Below are 23,120 nucleotides of genomic sequence, written 5' to 3' on the forward strand. Positions count from 1 at the left end.
GCTTAAAAAAAATTAGCTTAAAGTAACATTTCAAGTTTTACATTTTGACATATTAAAGACTGATTACCTGGAGTTCCATTGATGATTGGACTCGATAAAATATGTCTTGTACCGACAACTTTTTTTTTTTTTTTTGAGAAAAAGTATATAATATTGATTTTCTTACATAAGTATGTATTTTTGACAGTGAAGTTTGTGTATTTAAAAAATCTAATGAGATGCAGATTATTATATTTTCATTTATTTCCAAATTCATTAAAAGTATTTTTTTACTTTTACAATTTACTGCCTGATTTTACACATTATATATATGAGTAATAAATAATTATTGTAAATATGCAATGTAACTTGTATTGTGATCTTTGTATTGAAACAACTTATTATATATATATAAGATATGTATGAGTCAGGAATCATCTCATGGCAATTGAAGTTGAATTTTTAGTAAGAAATTAATGATAATAAGATGCATTGCTGATGTATCTCATAAGATGTATTATTGATGACAGTACATAAAATTAATCAAAACACTATAAGATTAAACTGTAATTTTAACAGGTACTATTCTATTTTTGGGACCAGATTCAGAAATGTATGTATGTATTCATGTACATGTGTGTATATACACATGTGCATAGGCCCATCAGTGGCAGAGTGTTAAAATCTTTGAACACTGAGTTCGAACCAGGAAAATTGTCTGGCTTCATGGGCGTTTTCGTGTTTTTCCCTATTTGCAATGTGTGTACCAGTCAGTTTCCTTTAGAAAGCCTCCACAAAGGCATCCCTTCCCACAGGCAGATAGACCTAGTGGCTTTTCCATACTAAACTAAAATGAAACCAAAACCACTCGTGGCTACATACATTACATCTCTGAATCCTGTCCCGATAACAGAAGAGTCCGGTTAAAATTGGGCTTTTGAAGATCTGTGGAAAAGGTTTTCAATTAAAATCCAGACTGTATTTCATTATCTTGTAATAAATACATTGGACTTAAGATCACACTGTAACTATTTAATACGAGTTCTACTAAGCTGTCAATATGACTTTATATTTACAAGAAGTACTAAAATCAATATCAGAATGTTGTGAATTAGTATTATTGTTCGCATGTGCTTCACATTTAGAAGTCCATTCTATTATCCATAATTTAATATTCATTCTTAACAAATAAGAACAATATGATACTAATTATCACATTTATTCATTTATAAGTTCTATGAATTGCAGTAATTTCCTTTTCAGATATCTTCTTTTACAAAATGCTTTCAGCCTATAATTCATTTTTAAATGTTAATTTCTCTTTATCTTAAGTAAAATATATGCACACATTATTGATGAAAAATTGAAGATGAAAAAAAATTATTTAATTAAAATGTTCAAAGTATATGTTACAGAAAACAAACATATTCACATCCATAATGCATTTATTAAAACTTATTTATTTATTATAGAGAAGTACTCATATTCCCAGATTAATAGATAGAGTTTGAAAAGCAGAGGTCTAAGATATCGTGTAACATTTATTTATATAAGAATGATTGTAAATACATAATGATGATCACAAGTTCTCTTTTACTCAGACATTTTATGCTAACCTGCTTTTATTGCATTAGAGTTTTAAAAATAAGTAAGGGGATACTCAGATAACCGGCACTTGGCGAACTTCCAGAAATTTCTTCTAGTATACATAATTAAATTATTTATTTCTGGAATAGCCATCAAGTAATGTAAAATATAATACTTAATACAATTACAGAACTTAAGAATTCCAAAATATTCCTTTTAAAATTTTTAACGTGCTGCATTTCATCACAGAAAAAATAAATAAATAAATAAATAAAAATAACCAAAATGTAAACTTGTAATATTGAAAAATTTCTATCTTAAGTAAAATTATTGCCACTACATAATTTCGGTACAAACTAAATTTTGCAGTATATAAAAGAATACAATATACTGCCTGTAAAATTAATGGTACATATTTAACACAACCACCTTGGCTCAATTTGGATTTAGCACATGAAAAGGTAAAAGTTACGGGTGCAAGTTGATGGTTTTCACAACTTTTCTTAAACAGATACCCAAATTATTGATATTTATGGTAAGTTGGCTAACATTATCAAACTATGAGAAGAAAATATATTTTAGCAATTTGAAATATAAATTTTAATTATTAAATAAGGATTACATAATACATTAAAATTAAAACACGTTCATCTCCAAATCTTTCTAATTTTTTTGCCGTATTCATTTTCATGAGCGATTTATTTTTGCTTGAAAAACGTTAAAAAATTTCAGAGACTCGGCATCGCACAAACCTCAGCAGCATTGGGTACCTACCAAATGTATTTCCTTTTTGTTCCTTTTAGAAATTTCTTGGCAAAATTTTGTATTCCTGTAGAATTTTCATCGTAGTTTTTTCCATTGTTGGCAAATTCCTAAGCGCATATTTTAAAATTAAGGCAAAAAATATCACAATTTGTTCATAAAAATTGTTGAAACTTCGAATACAACACAAATAATGTATATGAAAACGGGGACATTGCCCTATTAAAGGATTGTTATGAGCATGGCTGCCAGAATTTAGCACATTTTAAAAATCTGACGAGTCCTGCTGAGTTGGTTGTGAGTAATAAATGAATAACATTGCAATATGTGCATTTTTACTGTTAGGGATATAAAATTTTAACTTGTAATTAAAATCTGAATATGCTAATTATTCATTTGTCTTCTTACGTAATTTTGATAATATAGCCACTATTTATTTTACATCAGTAATCTTCAGACTAATTTTAAATTTAGTTTCTGGGTGAATTTCTTTTGTTCTCTGCTTTCTTATGTTTAAATTGACATCATGTAAAGCAATATCAGAACTAAAACTATTAAAAAATATATGATAAGCAAACAAATGAAAGAGACAGATATGAAAATTTATCAGTTCAGTTTCATATATATTCTGTACAATAATACCTCTACGTTAATTAAAAGGTGGGACTAATGAAAAGTACTTCACATACAGGATATGCCAGAAAAATACATACAGACTTTAACAGATGATATCTATATATTGGGACCTTTTATAAATATAGATGAATTTTAGTTTAATAACACTGATGGCCAGACTACCAGCACCTGAGTGGTAAAGTTGATGAACACTAGCTATTCAGTCCGGGTTTCAAATCCTGCAAAATACGCTGGCTGCATGGGTGCTTTCATGGTTTTCCTCAGGTGTAATGTGTATAAGAGCCAGTTTCCCTTTGAAAGTCCTCCACAAAAGCATCCCTCCTTTTAAGCAGGTAGCACGCAAGTGCTTTGTATAATTAAATAAACCAAACCAAACCAAGGCCCCAAAAAATTTTTTTAGTAGAAAGGTAAATTTAGTTTAAAAAGTTATGATAAAAAATTTAGTTTTCATTCATGTTGCCCACCAGCGGCCGAGCGGTAAAGTCGCTGAACACTGGTAGTTCGGTCCGAGGTTCGAATCCCGCGAACGGGCTGGCTGCATGGGCGTTTTCGTGGTTTTCCCCATGTGTAACGTGTATACGAGCCAGTTTCCCTTAGAAAGTCCTCCACGAAAGGCATCCCTCCCCTTAGGCAGATAGCCCTAGTGTGCTTTGCCATAATTAAATACACCACTACACCACACCATTCATGTCAATATAAAGTAGGATGCTTATGTATTATCTCACCGATCGTTTGTGGAAATCCGAGCTATGGTAACCAAGCGCCAATTATTTCTATGGAATTACTGAAGGGTACAGTCATCCATAATTGGCACTAAATCATGCTACTTGGCCGGTCAAAGGGATAATGCATAAGAACTTAAATGTTCTCCAAAGCCCCAAAGCCTTTTATCATTTGAGCAAAGAATCTTTTGTCAAACTTGTGACTATCATATATTTTTCTAGTGGATTTGAAATTGTGTAACTTCATGTTACCTTAAGCTAGGAATGAATATTCCATAGTATGTGAAGAAAACATAGATTTATTTTCTTATATGTCTAACATTTTTCAGTATTAAACTCAAATATAAAACTTCATGCTATATTTAATATATATATATATATATATATATATATATATATATATATATATATATATATATAGCCAGATCTTTACATTTAAAAAAATCACATTGCAGGAAAGTAAATTTGAGATTCACACTACATGCATGGCATTCAAATTTATATAATTTTTATTTCAGCTTCAACATTATTCATTTCCTAGATCAAATCTTAATGTGGACCATTTAGACTGATATGTTATGTCCTACACTTAGAAAACACTTCCTTCCCTGCAAAAAAGGTGCCCACCAGCGGTGAGCAGTAAAATCGCTGAACACTGGTAGTTCGGTCCGAGGTTCGAATCCAGCAAACAGGCTGGCTGCATGGACGTTTTCATGGTTTTTCCCATGTGTAACAAGCAAGTTTCCCTTAGAAAGTCCTCCACAAATGCATCCCTCTCCTTAGGCAGATAGCCCTCGAGGCATCGCCATAATCACATAAACCAAACCCTCCGAAGAAGTTAGGAACAGATTAACATTTTAACATGACAAACCTCTTCTTTGTGATCACCTCTGAAACTGACACTTCTCCTCAATATACAAAACGTTCTGGTACTGAACATCTTCTCTTTGAGATGACAAGCTCTACACAAAATGTAAACCATGTAGAACTGATAGTGGTCATTTTATAGAGGGTTCGCTCTATTTATTAAAGGTAAGAAATTTATTCAACTATTTCTAAAAGTGCAAATTAATCAAAATCTGGTTTTAAGTACTTTGTTTCTGTAAGCATAATTAATAAAACTTTCGAGTTTGATTTAGTGTGTATGATGACAATTTATTACATTAGTGAATGTCATTTGCTTGATAGATATGAAGAATTTCTATTGAGGAGCTGTTTTGCTTGAAAGGTTGGTTTGGTTTATTTGATTATGGAAAGCATACAGGATCTATGTGGGAGAGATGTCTTTGCGGAGGATTTTCTAAGCAAAAAAAAAAAAAAAAAAAAAAAAAAAAACCTCATATCCATGTTTAGACATGTGGAAAACCAGGTAAGTGTTCATGCAGCCAGCCTAACCACCTGGAATCAACTCAGATTGATTTATCAGCGTTCCAGTCAGCCGCTTTTGGGCTGTGCGTGAAGGACCATGAAGGAGAATAATTACATGTACTGAAAACTGAATTTTAAACTAAATGTATAAGGAAATCAATGGAAATTCATTTATCAGTACTAGTTTCTTATTAAATTAAAATACTACATAAAATAAATTTATAAAGCTATTGAATGAAAATTTCCATTAACATATTTAAGACGTGCGTAAGGAGTAATAGATTAATTATTTCTAATATTATTAAGTAATTTTCTTTTAAAGGAATTAAAAAATAAAAAATAAAAAAAGCTTCTTTAGAGAAATTATTCTACTATTAAAAATGCTGCTGGAATTCACATCCCACCTTATCCAAAATTAAATAAATGTATTTTTAAGTGATAAATCAAGTTGTGAAGAAATGTTAAATATGAATACATTCATCTTAATTATTTAAAAAAAAACTGAATGTGAAGATGTGAAAAATTAAGAGAAAAAAGCTTTCTCTTAAAAAATAAATAAATAAATAAATAAATAAAATAAAATAATAATAATAAAAAAAAAAAAGCTTTTTATTAAGAAAAAAAAAAGTTTTTTTCCCCCTAGCTAGATGTGAAAAAATTATTCGCTAGAAATCTGACATCCTGAAAAATGAATACATGCATACACACACTCACTCATATTTATATGCATACACACACATATAATGATACATATTATTCATATATAATTATATATTGAAAATATATGTATGTGTATGTTTCTACACATGCATGCATATATATACACACACACGCATATAGAAAGAAATTTTGTGACATAAATTTATATTCCTTCTGGAACAGTAAGAAATAATATTTAAAGAAAAATTTAAAAAATAGCATCACTAGAGTAAATTTACATTGCAGATTAAAATTTTTTTTTTTTATTGAAAGAACGCACTTCGTAACTCCGAACAGCAGAATATAAACGCACTTCGTAACTCCGAACAGCAGAATATAAACAAACGTCAGAAATGTGACATCACTCATGTGGGTGGAGTTAATGGTGACCCTTATCTGGATTGTCATTGGCCAAACTCAAGCCGTTGTCCTAGCAGTGTACATTTTGCTTATATGCTATCGGGACTTTCCATCTTTTATTATTAAAACACAACAAATGTGTATGCATAATTTTTTTTTTCTTTTTACAAAGGCTAGTGATTCGGGGGTCCAGATTTTAGGTCACTCTTGAGTATTGAAGGTCCAGATTTCGGACTTTGCACATTTATAAACAGAATATATTATAATGAATATATGTCAAATTAGTACTCCTATAATAGAATACAAATAAATAGCATTACGGGTTAATGATAAAATATCTGTATTTATTATTTTATTCTTAATGAAAAGTTTATCACACAGATATGCGATATTATACGGTTCATTGTTGTTCCACAGAACTGTAAATTCCAAAGAAAAATATTACAGAAGCTACAAGTTTGTTTTAAAATGCCCATTCCAACACTTTTAAAGATATAATAAGTTTCTGCCACAAATCGTTTTCCTTAAATATATAGAAATTACAAAGATTCTATGGATTCAAGAAAATTACATGATTTTTGATAAATTTCAAAAATCATGTGCTAAACATTTCAAGACAAGGCTTAAAAGAAAGGATAAAATACTTAAGAATTTAACTTTTCTTTTTTTTTTTTTTTCTTTTTTTTCTTTTTTCAGCATAAATCAATGGGATAATATGAACCTCACTGTAACAGTGTGATTTAATTGAGTCTCTAATGTAACTGCATATTACACATGAATTTCACTGCACACAGCAACCACTAAATTTCCACTGAGAATTAATTTTATGAACATGAAATTTGAACATCAATGTTCATAAAAAAAGATTTATATTAAAATCTGGCAGATTACACCTTCGGAAGTGTCATGCATTTATCATGCATATAAACAATAAAGACACATTTCAGGAACAAATGTAATAAAAAACACCTGTAATGCATTATAAAATATAGCATTAAATAATTAACAGTACATAAAAACAGATCTCTTTGGCACAGCAGTAATATAAATTTCAAATTTCATTTCACAGAACTATAATTTAGTCTTACAGCAAGCAGCCAAACAATTTTCCAGTTCGTCATCGATTTGATAAATATTTCTGTTTGTTGCTTAAAATTATTTTTGCAAGAGTCTTCTGTGAAGCTAAGCTTGACAGTTTGCTGCCCCAACACATTTCATATTGTAAATCTTCTAATTCAGGACTACATGAAACTGGATGAAAAATATGAACAATTCCAGGATCAGCTGCGCGAAGCGTAATTAAATTACTACGCACAGCTTTGGAATATAAATCTACATCTTCTTTTCCCCAGCCTTGAATTGAAGTATCAAAACCGCCAACAGCTCTTAAATCTGAATGATATATACTAACTATTCCATAGCCAAACTGACGCCAATAGCCTCGTTCTTCACTCAACTGAGGCATTTCTGAGTCATTTTCCAAGTATTCTGGATCATATTCACTGAATACAATAGGAAAATACACTTGCTTAGATTTAATTGTATTGAGACGAATTCTCTCTAGAACTCCATAATCCAATACTATGTCAACATCAACAAAAAATAATAATGAATCTAAAGAAAATGCTTTAGCTCCCATTTCCAAAGCTATGGCTCTAGAAAACGGACCTGCTACTTCAAGTAACTGAATATGATACGAAGGGTATCTCCTAACCAGATCTTCAATTATTAATTTGCTTTCTGTAGCATCCTCTTGATCAGAATCAAAAAGAATTACAGCTAAACGCATTTTTTCATCTTCTTGTAAGCAGACGGTTTCAATATTATTCAAGAAACGTTTAAAATTCTCAAGTCGACCATACAAAGGAACAACTACATTCACATACACTTTTAATGAATTCATACGAGGTGGGTTGTTTTCAGTAAGTTCTTTAAATTCAAGTTGTGAAAATGCTTTTTGAAGATAAGCATGTCTACGAACTGGGACAGTCATTTTCTTACCTCTGTATTTTCTGTATGTCAGCAGCATATCTAAGATATAGTCAACACCAAATAAAGGATTTTCTCGAATATATCCATATAAAATTTCTTTAAAGTCAATCACTCTTCCTCTTTGTTTGGAATATTTATTTATTATTTCCATAACTTCCATCACTACATCATTAACAGCTAATTGCTGATATGATTCCAAACGTCTTTTAGGGTTTATGGTAGAACTTGAATAAATATGCTTACTCACAAAGTCCCAGATTAATGTTTCATCACTACTTGATGGATTATATTTATTTAATGAAGGTTTCATACCTAATATTGATGTATTAAAATGCAGAAACTGATCAGCTGTAACAAATAATTTTGTGTCCGATAAAAGGCTTTGCATATCAAGGATCTCACGATACAAATTTAAGGAATTATATCTTAAACTTTGAGTCTGAAGACCATAGAAATAGCTGTGCATGCGATAAAGATATGAAGGTTGCTTGATAGGATGAAGAGTTATAGCACGATGAATTTCTTTTGTTTTTAAACGTCCAGTAAAAACTTCTTCACCGCTAAAGCTATGATAAAAGATACTCTGCATCTATAATGAAAAAAAAATTGTCATTATTAAAAATTATTTTATTATTTAAAAATACCAAAAATGCGGATTTCAAATGCAATGGAATTCAACTTTTTAAAATATATTTCCGTCTTCAAAAAAAAAAAAAAAAAAAAGTAACAAATTTATTCTATGTTTATGCAAATTATGGAGAGATAATGCAGATATTTCATTTAAGCATAACTGCAATCACATATCTGTCTCCCAATAGATAACCAAATTTCCCAGCTTTTAATTTTTAGCCTTATTAAGGAAATGATTCCCAGCAATAAAAGAAATCCAAATTAACGAAGCTTTAATTCGGCAAATTCCAATCCCCCACTTCTAATGATTTTCAGAATTATTTTTTATTAAATTTTATCTCATATGATTTGTATCTTTTTATTACACTTTACTGATCTTATTAAATATAATTTGAACTGAGTTGGCTTAATCTGCTGTAGTGATTCATAGATTTTTATATTATATGAAGATTCACGTAATGTTTAATCAGTTACTATTTGTATTCAATCTTTTTTTTTTTTTTTCCCCCGTGTTTGGTGCATTACTTAATTTATCCAGACAAACACTTTGTACATTTACTATTAATTTCATTTTTATCGTGTTGAAAAGTACATTGATAAATAAAAGTTTTCTTTCACTATTCAGGATTTTCGGTACTTCTTTATTATAGCCACCACCCATTCTTGGCGATTTTAGATTTGAGCCAAGATCTTAGTTATAATTTTGCCAAGCTCATGAAGCGCGAATATAAAAATAAACAATGCAATATATAATAGTCATAATAATATTCACATGCCTTTTCCTATGAAGATTTTAAAGAAACGTTGTCTTTAACCACATTATTATTTCATCGCATGCAACTGTTCCAGTGAACTGCAGTTTTTTCACACATACTAAGCTGTTTCTTAAACTATTTCGTGGACGTCAAATCCTCAAAGAATACTCAAGAATACATATATCTAATAGCAATGATGAACGATATTCTGTAACTGCTGAACCAATATATCTAACAGGGATGCCTTTCTTCTTTTGCAATTTTTAACTTTGCACCTCCAAATGGGTTCGTTGTTAACAGTTTCATGTTGTAGCCATTTTCACATACTCGTTTGTCACGTAAAAGACCTCTTTATTGTAAAAAAAAAAAAAAAAAAAAAAAAAAAAGTTGCTTTCACCTCATTACTTGATAAATTGAAGATTGTTAATGTCATATTCACAAGAAATCGATGAATATATTTTTAAATAAACAATTCAAATTCGAAAACCTCATCAAAAATGAATATAAGAACACGAGGCAAGAGCAAAAGTGCAACACAGTGCTAATATACAATTACGTGGCGAGGTATAAGGACATGCGCCTGGTGCTAATACTATACGATCACATGGAGAGGTATTAGAACACGCAGCGAAGTTTTGGCAAGATATTTCGGTTGATTGCCAATTCAATCGCGGAGGGTGCTATAACAAATATCATTTTTCTTTATACATATATTTAATAGCAATGACAAAAGATATTCTAGAACTGCTGAACCAATATATAACAACTATCTAACCCTTCTTTTCTCAACTATATCTAACCCTTCTTTTGCAATTTTTAACTTTGCACCTCCAAATGGTTTCATTCTTAAAAAAGGTTTCATGTTGTGGCTATTTTCGCATACTTGTTTGTTCTGTAAGAGACCTCTTTTATGAAAACATTATATGGCATTTACCTCATTACTTGGTAAATTAAAAATTGTTAACATGATATTTACCCCCACCCGCCCCACAAAGGCATTGAATACATTTTTAAATAAACAAAGCGAATCCGAATACCTCATCAAAAATGAATAATACAAGAACATGCGGAGTGCTAATACACGATCACATACCAAGGTAAAAGAACACGCACACAGATTTTGGCAAAATATCTCGGTTGATTGGTGATTCAATTTCGGGGGGCCACTATAACAAAGGAGTACCAGACTTTCTCAGTATTTGAATATAAGAAAATTTTAAAATGAAATTAGACAAAGAACATAATCAGAATATCTAATAAAATACTAATTTATTTTACATCAAATAGTTGAATAACATGAATCATACATTATAACTCAATTAAAATCAGTTTGGAATTCTTTTAAAATAGGGTCGCCGCACAACGCAACACCCTTCCAGTTTCCTACAAAAATCTGTTTTTTAAGATTTCAAGGTTGGCAGCTACGTATAAGTTTCACAAATGTATGTACTAGCAAATTTTATGCAGGATAAATTTTATTCCATACAAATAATTTTGATTAGATAAGGTGATAATGCAGCTAGAAATTTTGTGATAATTTGGTGAAAAGTAGCAAACTGTTGAATTTTGGGATACTGTTATCAAATAAAGTGCCTTTCTAAATTATTTATAAATATTTAATCTCAATTATATGTAAAAGAATTTTGAACATTAGTGTGTTTCAGTAGTTGCAAGCAAGCATAGGATTATTTTCAATGGAACAAAATAATGAATACATCAATGACAATTTTTTTAGCTTTTTGTACCTTGCTAATTAAATTGCATATTGGGTTCTTTTAGTCTTGCCTACATTTTGAGCAAGCAATTCCTGATTTACTTCATGGTTATATGAGGTGTGTTCAAATGAAAAGGTACAAAATGACACGGTGTGTTAACTGATCACATATAATCATTAGAAGCCTAAGCACAACTATCCTACTGTTTCACGAACCGAAGGATTACCTGTTCCCAGAATTTCTGTGGTTGTGACAAGAGCCAATCCTCCATTGTGTCTTTCAGTTCATCATCAAGTTGAAGCGCTTACCTTTGAGATTTTTTGCTGATCAAACACATGGAAGTCGCAGTGCGACATGTCCGGGCCGTAGGGCGGATGTTCGAACTCCTTCCACTTGAACTTGGCCATTACACTTAGTGTGACCTTGCAGACATGTGGATGTGCGTTATCACTCCCTCCATTAGCAGCCCAGGCTGTTTGCTCTTGGACTTGCATAGGCTAAGGAGAGTCTCGGGGCACACGTCGCTGTTATTGGGTTTCCCATACTCAAGAAGCTCGATGAGTATCGGTTCTCGGATGTCGAAAAAGACGGTGAGCTGATAGCACAGCTTTGCATATTTTAGAGGAACGTGATGACGCATGCAGTTCCACTTTGTCTCTGGCTCGAAGTGATGGCACCAGTTCTCATCATCAGCGAAGATCCCCTCCAGGAAAGAGAGGTCTTCATGATACCAGAACAGGTATAGTAGTATTAAACCCATACCAGTTCCTTTCGCGGTTCGCTGAACTTCTTCGGAACCCACCATACGCACACTTTTCAGTGACACAACCTGTCCACACTGTTTCAACGCTGACCCCCCTTCATAACTGCCAACATTCACATTGCGACAAATCAATCATTTCTCACCAGGTCATTCACCTTGTCGATGAGTTAGGCCATGATTACAGTGTTTTCTTGGTCTTGTCTTGGGTCATCACTCAAATGGGCATTCCATTTTCTCGCTAACTTACCAGTCTCCTCTGTAAATGACCACCATCCGGTGATGAATATCAGCCGGTTTAACTCCTTCCGTAATCAGAAATCTGCCAACACCTTGCTGCTCGTCAATCGTCGAATTTTGCGATGTGAGCACCGCACTTCACCTGCAATCTGCGTCACACATCACGTGCGATGGACACACAAGCTGCTTCACTCTTGCGTCAGGTGCAAACGACCTCGCATGCGCACAACCATGCCGGACACTTATATTCGCATCCCTAGATATCTCACTACATTATTCTAAAGTGCCATAATCAAATTTCAATTTATTTATGTTACTATGGTTTGGTTATTTTGATGCCTCATACCTTTTCGAATTGAGAGGCCAAGAGTACAAAAATATGGAGAGGAGGAATCTGGATCTGCAAAAGAATAAATACACTAGACCTTACTACTAGGGAAACAGAGTTCTTTTAAAACTGCTCCTTGGGTACTCTAATTATATCAGCATAACTGCCAAGCTTGAACTATTAAAAACTAGGAATTCACACTGCATGAAAACACCATTTAAGTAACTTCAAACTGACTCACTTTATAATGCATGGTTCAAGTTACTGAACTATCTAAAATTCAATTCAGATGTGAAATATATTAGCATTTAACTGGATATTCTAAATTTATGTTCTTTGGCTAATTTCCTCTTGTAATTTTCTCACACAATTACACCAAGGAAATCCCAAGTAAAGCAGTAAAGCTTTTATTTGTTGAAATACTTTTAAAATACAATGAAAATAAAATTAATAATTAACGTACACAGTAGTAGTGTGGATAAATTTAGTAATCTGCCATTTATTGAAGTAAATGAAATTAAATATAAATATGAATTGACTAAACACAACTGCTTGAATCTTCATATAAAAAACTAGAAATGTCAGCAATAGATGAAGAAAAATCAAATGAAATTTAATACGATTAATAAAATGTAATAAAAATATAATACAGATGAAATGTTCAATAGATTCCATTTATTACTGGGAAATGTTTTGCTTAATAAAGGTTAAAATTGGGAGATTCGGTGATCTACAGGAACACTAGAAGAAGAGACGAAAAACTGGAACAGTTAGCAGCTATATATCTGTAAGAGGTGAGAGAGAAACATAAGCTTTTATTATTTATTCACCAAGTTAACACAGAGTACTGTTAGAAACTGGAAATCATCAAAATAGAAACACAGGCAGTTTTATCTTATAATAAATTTTCTTCTTAAAACATTATACATCACTTACATAAATTATACATGCATACATTAGATATGTAACATTAAACTTAATGTTTAAAATTTCTCGTTAATTAATGAAAATACTTTTTGCTGTTTTTCTATCTGAATAACTAAGAAATACAGAGTGTTAAAATTTTGACCAACATCTCTGTTGATGTAATGACAGTATTGTTTAAAAAAAAAAAAAAAAAATTCTCTACACTGCTGTGATTAAATGACCACGCTTCAGTACTAATGAAACAATGCAGCTATGATTCGCTCTGAGTGAGATGTGAATGAACTAATCAGAGATGCAAATAAATTAACCAGAAGTCTTTACTCACTGACTTTGCTTCTCATAAAACATGCTGAATGGCATTTTACCATTAATTAGTGTTGCATATCGATTGTTGACGTTAAAGAAATGTTCTAAATTATTATGACAACAAACTTGTTAACTAATTTTTTTAAAATTTTATTTTGGATGAGCCGAATTCAAACAATGAACAGAACATGCAGCCTTTTCATTTATCTGCAAAAGTTGTAAAACATAAATATGTTTCATAGAACTGCACATTTCTTTAATGGCCACACAGATTAAAAATTTTAAGAAACAGTTTGTTGCCTATAAAAGCAACTGAATTAGTAAATAAATGTTAAAGAGACATTGCAATTAAATTTTAACAACCCATTAGGTAGAAACAGTGCAAACCAGCTGAATTCCACAGCTGAGTCTACAGTATGGGGGGCCAATACTTTTTATGACGTGTTCATAGGACAGAAGTTCATATTTGGACACTTTGGCAAGACCCCCTCTAATTGGTGATAATGTTTGGATATTAGCACTGTTGGCTACCATATTGTTGAGCCAGGGTTCAAATTCCAGACAAATTTGGATGTTTATATCTGTGCCATACAGGGGGCACTTAAAATACCCTATGCCAACTAAAAATGGCTAGCTGAAGGTCCTCTTGAGAAGTTAGATAACAAAGAAAAAGGAAACACTTGGATCTGCTTCTTGGGGTATTCTCCATCAAAATTAGGATTTCCATTCTTGTGATGTAAAATTATTTGCACTCTGTGGTATATGCTGGACAATGTACTCAGTGATGAGATGGCTAAATGATCAACGAGTACTGACCTATTGAATAAACACATTATGCTGCAAGTATCCAACCAAATGAAACAACTTTTAAATGGGTAACCAATATCACATGCTAGGGAGAGTTTGTAATAAATTAACAATGCAAAAATATTGAAATTAAATTAAATGAGACATGGCTAAACAAAGAATTTAAGAAAAATAAACAGAATGATGTTGGGAAAAAAAAAAAAAAAAAAAAAAAAAAAAAGAGAGAGAGAGAGAGAGAGAGAAATACATATGTATGTAATTAGCTATCCATTTATATTTGTCTTGAATTTTTCTTCGGGAAGACTGTAAAGAAAAAAATTACCTGATGGAATTTTTAAGATGTAACTGTAGGTTTGAATTTATCAACTGTGAGTTGATGTTATTGACAGCAAGCAGGCTTCAGTAATAGTTTTTCTTCAGTAAGATGATACATTTATGCTGTTTCTCTTGAGTAAAAATTAATGCTGTTATTAAGAAGAATGGCTCTTCGCTAAATAACATACCCCAAACTCAACCACACTATATATATTAATGGTTTTAATAAAATGGCTTTGAGTCACTTCCTATTAAGTTACTACAGATGTCATAATTTATGATTGCTATTGTAGAATTATTAATTTTGTCAAAGTTTTTATAAAATTTTCTGACAATTTCAGCAATGAATTCTTTGATAATCAAATTGTTAAATTCTTTGTGGATTTCTGCAGGTCATTGTGGATTGCTGCAGCTATTGGAAATTTGTAACTTGCCTGATGAAACATGCAATGCAGGATGGATCCTACAACAACAGTGGATTTTTGGTGGAGCTTGTCATGAAACAAACGAATGCTTCCTTGTGAAGCTTCCAGACCAATAAATGAGCATTATTATTAGAGGCAATTAAGGAAAATATTGAAAAGGAACAATAATATATTCGGTTTTGTAGAAATCATACTGCACTGAAAAACTGGAAGAGGAAAGTCTCAAACACTTCAAAGTGAACCATAAATAGAATTTTGTCTGTCCCGAAACTGAGGTACACATAAAAAATAGAAAGACTATAGGGTAGCACCAAATGACAAAATAAGAAACAGAGAGGAATGGTACATTATCATATGGAAATTTATCTCATGGAATTTATGTGGAGAAGGAAAACGAAAGAGCCATTTGAAAAAAATTTAAACAATATTAAAATATTTATGCATCTAAAGTAAAAAATTCTTATAACTAACATTTGTTAAAAATTTTTTTTTTTATGTGTATACTGTGTATTGTCGCCAATAATGTCTGCTTGGTGAGATTTGTGCCGGCGAAATGGAAAAGTACCGATTTTTCATAAGAACTTTTTATTTCAATTTAATCCAATTTTTAAGCTTGCTCTATATCAACAATAACAACAAGTGGAGGGGGGAGGGAGCATTCATTAACATAACAGTACAAACTTATCTTACCTCATATGACCAAGTGCAAGGAATTCCAACAAATTTTCGTATACATCTACCAACTTCTACGTCTTCATGGGTTGAATAAAGATTTTTGAGGCAGTAATGTATATGTGGTATAACTAAACGCAATGTATCTCTGCTCATAATCATTCCAGGTCCACCCATACAAAAATTCTCATCAGCTTGTAAGCTTAACTGCCCAAATTCTTCTTTGTTTCCAAGTCCAGCTTGACCAATGAACTGGGGTTTGCTGCTGTTCACAGACCTCAGAAACTTTTCTAAATAGTCTGTTCTGATATAAACATCATCATCTGCTCGCATAAACCATTCAAAATCATCAATAAAATGATCATGCATAAATTTTAACATCAGAAATGATTTCTTCTGTGGTGGATATGAATCATCAACTTTTGGTAAAGGAACAAGTGGTATTGAAGAATTTGATCTAGAAGAAGAACTTGAGAAAAAAATTAATTTTCCAGGTACAGTTTGTCCCCACGTATTATGAATAGCTAAAGCTCTTGTTTCTAAATACTTTTGAGCAGTCATGACACCAATAAATAATAACTTTTTAGCTTCAGATAAATTAGAAATATTAATAACATTTTCAATTGAATATTTGGAACTCTTCACATGCAACTTCTCATTATTGATACTTTTACTATTTTCACTCATCAAAATTAAACAAGATGGTGGATTCAGAAACATGTAGCGCAGCTGTGTAGTGATAACAAATCCAACTATAACACCCACTATAAATCGACACATATGAGAAAGGGTGCTCATCTTTGATTACTTTAAAACCTGGAAGAAAATAGCAATCATGGTAATTTCATAGCAAGTACAAATAAAATATACATACATATATAAAAAAAAGGTTATTGGTAATTTATAGATGAAGCTCTTTAAATCATATAAAAATTGAAATTTTTTTATTTAGTCATATATGTGTTAATATATAATAAAATAATATAAACATAAAATGTGTTCAAACATTATTTTCTCCATTTTAGTGAATGAAACTTATTTCTTCTGATGGTTAATGTGTATATGCGATTCTCGACCGTAGGTACATGCACCACTGGTGCTGCAAAAAGAAACAAAATATTTTTAATTATTAAATTCAAAAATTAAATACTTCAGCATCCTGATTACATTTTTCCTATTAACAATCGTAAGTTTATGCAATTTGAGCTTTGTCCAAGGTTAATAGCCGCTCACAGACCTTAACAAAATAAGCCATTTTTATTTTCACAAATATTCTTTTAGACATACAGGCCAAGCCTAATCGACACTATCATGCAAATGTCTTTATGTAATGATCTGTAATGTAATGAAAGTGAGCACCTTTATGTAATGACGATATTAAAGGGACACTGCTTATGGTTAACATTTAAAATGAAACATTATTAACATAATCATACGAAAAACAAAAAAAATTACATTTTATCTTTTGTCTAAATAGCAAACATTTTGTGCTTTGTTAAAACCCACACTCAAACATATTTATTGGAGAATTATACATACATTTATGTTATAAAAAGCCACCCAACTGGTATAGTGGTTAGTGTTGCTGCCGCCATGCCGAAGGGCCTGGGTTTGTTTGAATCTTGGAGAAGACATGGATGTTTGTAAGTGTATAGTGTCTGTGCAGCATGGGGGCACTCTAAATATACGAAGCAAAAGTCTCTCAAAAGGTTGGTGGTAGGGGAAGAGGGGTGGGGAAATGCTCAGAGCCGGAATGGGAAAAAAAGCATTAACTGACTGGTGTGTAAATGAAGGTTTACTCAGTAATCATTATAAGCCTCCTGCTTGTACGAAGGAAATGCATATAGTCAAACGCAAAGATCGTTCGGATGGTTTTGTTGTAAGAAAGGTTCAAATGCTTAATACATAAAGCGTTCCATTAGAAAGGGATCATGGTTTGAGGAGAGTCATTTGAGTATTATTAAGATTTTGATTTCTATGTGGATATGGGTGTATGTAGCTAACACTAAAATGGATAAACCTGAATTAAATTTGATTCTTATTTTTGTGAATTTATTTGCCACCGGCAGTATACAGATCCTAGTTCAGATAATTTTACACAGTTTTTGGATGCTGTTAAGGAATTCTGTTTGCCACACACAGAAATTCCTAAATAAGGTAAATTGATATTTCCTTTTTGTACTGTGTAGATTAGATAATATGTATTCCCTTTATTGTGTTATTTCCTTGTTTGATTAAAAATGTAGTTTATTGAGATTACATATTTTTTGTTTTAATTATGTTTAGGATGTCATTGCTTGGGAAGGTCATTGGAAGTGAACTGGAATGGTGCTAAAAAATCACCAAGGGGTACATACACTGCAATATATTTTTACCCTTCTGACTACTTTTCAACGGTGGAAGAAATTTGCCAACCTTGCTTTATAAATTGACGATACATGAAATTCCTTGAATTTGCTTTCAGATACTTGTGTTTCCCAAATTTATTAGGAAATGCTAATTATTAAATATTAGCAAAATTAATTTTTCTCTCATATATACTATTGATAATTTTTTTTTAAACTTGCTTGTTCTGGAAAAGTTATTCAAAATGTTTTAGGTAAAAAAACAGTGTATTAAAAAACATTTAAATGAACTTGAAATTATACAAGTATTTGGACACTTTCAAAAACAATTTCTATTTAATAAAATGTGGGGGCATTTAGTATTGTTGGATATCCATTTTTCATTAGCTCTGGCATGGATTTAACTAGTTTTTTGTGTAAGAATGTTCCATTTTGCTACATTCCTTCAAAGCTTTTGAAGAAATGCCATACTTCCTTATTCTTTTCTCCAACTCACTCCATTACGTTCAACAGGATTTCAGTCTGAAAAATATGGAGGACTTAGGGCAATTTCATGACCAATGTATAATAACCGCATACAAAATTTAGAATTGTATGTTCAGGATCATTAGCCCAACAGAACTTGTACGTATTTCACATTCCAAGCTTTCTAGTAGTTGTTTTGAGTTTCTCATAAAAAATATTTATATATTTACATGGATTCACATTATTTTCTATAAAAATTCAAATTTCCCAACCCAGAGGCAAAGAAGCATCCTCAACCCAATATGACTTCATCCTCATGCTTAACAGCAGGCAGTAAATTTTTTAATTCAATTCTTCATTTGGCTTTTGCCACACAGCAATTCATCTATCTGACCCAAATATATTAAATTTTAATGTCCAAATGTAATATTGTTTCAATATGCTAAATTTTCTACAGTAGATTTTTGCGAATGTCAGGTGTAATTTCCTTGTTGATAAACAATTTTCTTCTTGCTAATTGGGCCTTTGTAGCCGGTTACAGCTGGACACATCGCAGAGAAAACAACGCAATGTGAAAACATCGTGGTACAAAACATCGTAAGAGAAAATAAAGCAAAGAGAAAACATCACAGTTCTAAAACATCGGGGTCGAAAATAAAAGGGTTAAAAAACTTTGCAGTTGAAAAATATCGTCGTTGGGAAAAATCGTGGTAAAAAATAAAGTACCTACAAATGATCGCATGATGTTAACATCGCACAAGTGTGTTTTTCAAATCCTATACTGGCATATTATGTAACTGACTTTCATCATAACTAACAAATTGACATCTTAAAAATTTATTGCACGTTATACATGAAAATGTTAACGATTCTTTAAGAATACATGGAAACCAAACAACATATAATTTTCACTAAAACAATATCAAATTCACAAATGTAAAAGAAAATAATCTGATGATTAACTAATCAGTTTTTATACAGATAACCGGTACTATTCGGTTTTGAGGGCCGTAAAAAAATCGCAAAACTATTGTTGATGCCAGTGCTGCCGAAAATAATTGCGGCAACCCTAATGCAAGAAAGGAAGTATAATAATAAATAACTATTTAAGATGATGTTTTAATTTAGATGAAAAGTTAATTTCATATAATACTTTTTTATTATTATAATTTATATAAAAAAGGCTAAACATGATTTAATAAAGCATAAGAGTAAATAACTATGTCAGATCATTATTATAATTTATATAAAAATTGCTAAACATAACTGAATAGATGCCTGCATCGCTATTTCGCTACCGAGTTATCGCTAAAGCATAATTTCATCTTGTTGGAAGTCAAACATAATTTTCTATAATGAATGATGCCTTTTCTTTGAAAAAATTCTCGGTAAAGTGCAGAATCGCCCACTTATTTGTTTGCTGCTTTTTATAAGGGCAAAAACAATTGGATTTTTGTCAATTTTCTTTTACTTTTTAAGTGAAAATAGGTCAATGCGTACATAGATAAAGTGAAGGGTGTACGCAGTACCATTTTTGTGCAATTCTGGGGTTTTTTAAAAAGTGAAAATAGGTTGATGTGTACATGGATACCGAGTATGTGCAATTCTTTAAAACGCACCAAGCATTGGCCGACTCTGCACTTTACCCAAAATTATATTGCAGACGTTTCGTCATGGGCAATTCCCAAATTGTTAAATCCATAGGATATTAAAAAGGGATTTAAAAATTAAACTAGTATTTCAATGGCATCTTGAGAAATATAGAACTATATAAACTTACGCAATCTGAAATCAGCGTGTATTCTAGATTTGGCGCGCTGTTAAACGGGCGCGTTTGCTAGATTTGGCGCTTTTGTGCATACATTTTCGCTGCAATTTTTTTACACTCCTCAAAACAGAATAGTACAAATGTAAAAGAAAATAATTTGATGATTAACTAATCAGTTTTTATAGAGATAACCTTATGCAGTTATTTAGCTTCCTTTTTCAAGGCATTTTTAGATTGTACTTTTCACAATTATCAATAAAACTTTATAAAAGGTTAATTTATTATTAACCTTTGTTAATTAACAATGGGAATTCAAAATTCTATCAGGTTCTATAAGTTGCGTCAATTTTAGACTCATTTTCGATTTTTAAATGCTTAAGTTTCCTTCGTATTTTTCAGCAAAATTTATTAGTTCATTCAAAAATAAGAAATATGGAAATAAAATATTTCCTTTTGAAAATATTCCCTCTTTCCTTTGCACTCCCAAATCATTATGTGAACACACGTTTACAAATTTTGAACCTTAAAAATGCATGTGTGCGATGTTATTGTCATGTGATGATTTGTAGATACAGTCAATACCGAAAATCCGCTGACCTGAAATCTGTGTTGCCTCTCAAAATATAAGCATTCAGTTTCCCTCCTTCCAGCATGCCTTTGTTGTGTAACGGTTAGCACATTCAGCATGTATGTGCTCTATAAAAACTGTTCCTGAGAGGTCTTGGTTCAAGTCCTGATGAGGGCGTTGCTCATTTTTCCTGTCTCCTGCTTCAAAAATATCTAATGTGTCTACAGTGGAGCACGACCTAACAAAGGTGCTGGATGATGATTCTTCAACCCCAGGATTTGGCGACTGGGTCTCCAAATCCCCACTCGTCCAGTAAAAGGGGCAGTATATAAAGTATTTTCTCCCTCCTTCCAGCATGCCTTCGTGGTGTAATGGTAGTACTCTCGGCACATATTCGAGAGGTAGAGGTTCAAGTCCCAGCAAGGACACTGCACATTTTCATGTTTCCTCTTCAAAATAACTAATGACTCCTTTACTGATATAACTAATGACAACCTTTTACTGAAAATCATTCTTCTAAATATGTTGAAAATTTTAGAGTACAAACGTTTGGGTTTTGTTTGACTGTTTTGTAGAATAAATATCCAACTTCTTCATTTTAACATGTAATGCAGTCCAAACTTCATTTTAAACAATTTCCATCATTTTAATATGTCACAGATGATTGAATGTTTTACATCAAGAACTTTTTGAATATTTTTAATACTTTGACCATTTTCAAAAAGATGAATAGGTGAATTTATACCAGAGCATGTTAAGTTTCAGCATCCTTCTATGTTCACTTCAGATATGGAATGGTTAATATATTCTGGTTATTCTTCTGTTATCGGGTCAGCAATGTATGTATGCATGCATGTATATGCGTATATGTACATGCATACACACATATATACAAGCATATATGAACATATACATTCATGTATATAGTACATACACATTTCTGAATTTGGTCCCAATAACAGAACAATACTATATTCCGCTCCCTTCAGTAATGTCCAAATGCAGATGATAATTCTTGTGATGCAGTTTCGTTTAGAACAAAATATTCTGACAAGAAATATCATCTGCCAAAGAATCTCAGCAAATCTTTAGAGTGTATGAATTATTATCTGAATTACTGATTAACACATTTTGAATAAATTATTTTATTACAAGAGGTACTTTGATATTAATTTTGTAATGTGCACAGGGAAGAATAGAGGAAAATATAATGTATTAAAAATGTAGAGTCTGTGTCTCAATATTTAGTATAAGATCTATGCAAATAAATTTAAAACATACATGTGTTCAGAAACAAATGTGAGCTTACATGAAACATTAGCAACTGGCAAAACGCCAGTCACTAATGTTTCATGAACCAAGGCACATATTTAGGAATTACTGCTTAATAAAAAGCTCCTTTGACATTTCTCCGAAACTTCTTCATTCATTTCCAACTATGAACGCGATCATAAATTACAACTTAATTTAAAATAAAACTTTCATGACATTTTTCATTCCTGGTGCAGCATCATTTTAATCGAAAGACATTAGATCCATTACGGATATTAAGAATTTTAACATCCCACAAAAAACAACAGAAAGCAATGAATACAAAAAAATCACACTTAATTGGAATTTTGGGGTTATACTGGCTTTAGCAGGCGATGTGTTAGCCTCTCTTTACGAATCCCTAAAATAAATACCTTTAGCGCTTGGACGATATCACTTCACATCATAATGAACTGCTCATCAAGACAAAACAACGGACAGAGAAGAAAGATAACTACACACTTCATTCGGAAGCACTTCCGCAAAGGATCCGTTAAATGTAAACATCGCCAAAATTGGTGATAACAGTTCAAAGCTGGCAACCTGGAGAATTCGGTGGTCATAGGTAGCAACCTGATTCTTCAAGCGCTTAGACAACGAATCTGTTCTCGTATGTTCTGTGCATGCTCCGTTTTGCCACTGGCTGGTGGTGCATCACTACCGGATGAGCAGGTGAAA

The 23,120-nt window shown here is 31.7% G+C and overlaps 1 protein-coding gene across 1 annotated transcript; it reads right to left on the reverse strand.

The window, feature by feature from the left end:
* Nucleotides 1-1,342: 1,342 nt before the first annotated feature.
* Nucleotides 1,343-22,914, reverse strand: Chsy (Chondroitin sulfate synthase). Its single transcript, XM_085811092.1, has 3 exons — nucleotides 22,817-22,914; nucleotides 16,004-16,801; nucleotides 1,343-8,694 (listed from the first exon to the last, which is right to left on the reverse strand). Exons 2-3 carry the CDS (start codon nucleotides 16,781-16,783, stop codon nucleotides 7,231-7,233), a joined length of 2,244 nt encoding a protein of 747 aa, XP_085667218.1. The 5' UTR covers nucleotides 16,784-16,801; nucleotides 22,817-22,914; the 3' UTR covers nucleotides 1,343-7,230.
* Between the last annotated feature and the right edge of the window lie 206 nt (nucleotides 22,915-23,120).

This window comes from Stegodyphus dumicola, chromosome 2 (genome assembly GCF_044657685.1).
Source record: "Stegodyphus dumicola isolate Sdum_Otavi_A_Nest chromosome 2, ASM4465768v1".
Taxonomy (NCBI): domain Eukaryota; kingdom Metazoa; phylum Arthropoda; class Arachnida; order Araneae; family Eresidae; genus Stegodyphus; species Stegodyphus dumicola.

Coding starts and splice junctions, on each gene's coding strand:
- Chsy (XM_085811092.1), bottom strand. CDS start 16,783: ATGAGCACCCTTTCTCATATGTGTCGATTTATAGTGGGTGTTATAGTT. Junction 8,695..16,003: donor CTTGCACTTGGTCATATGAG/GTAAGATAAGTT, acceptor TTTTCATTATAG/ATGCAGAGTATCTTTTATCA.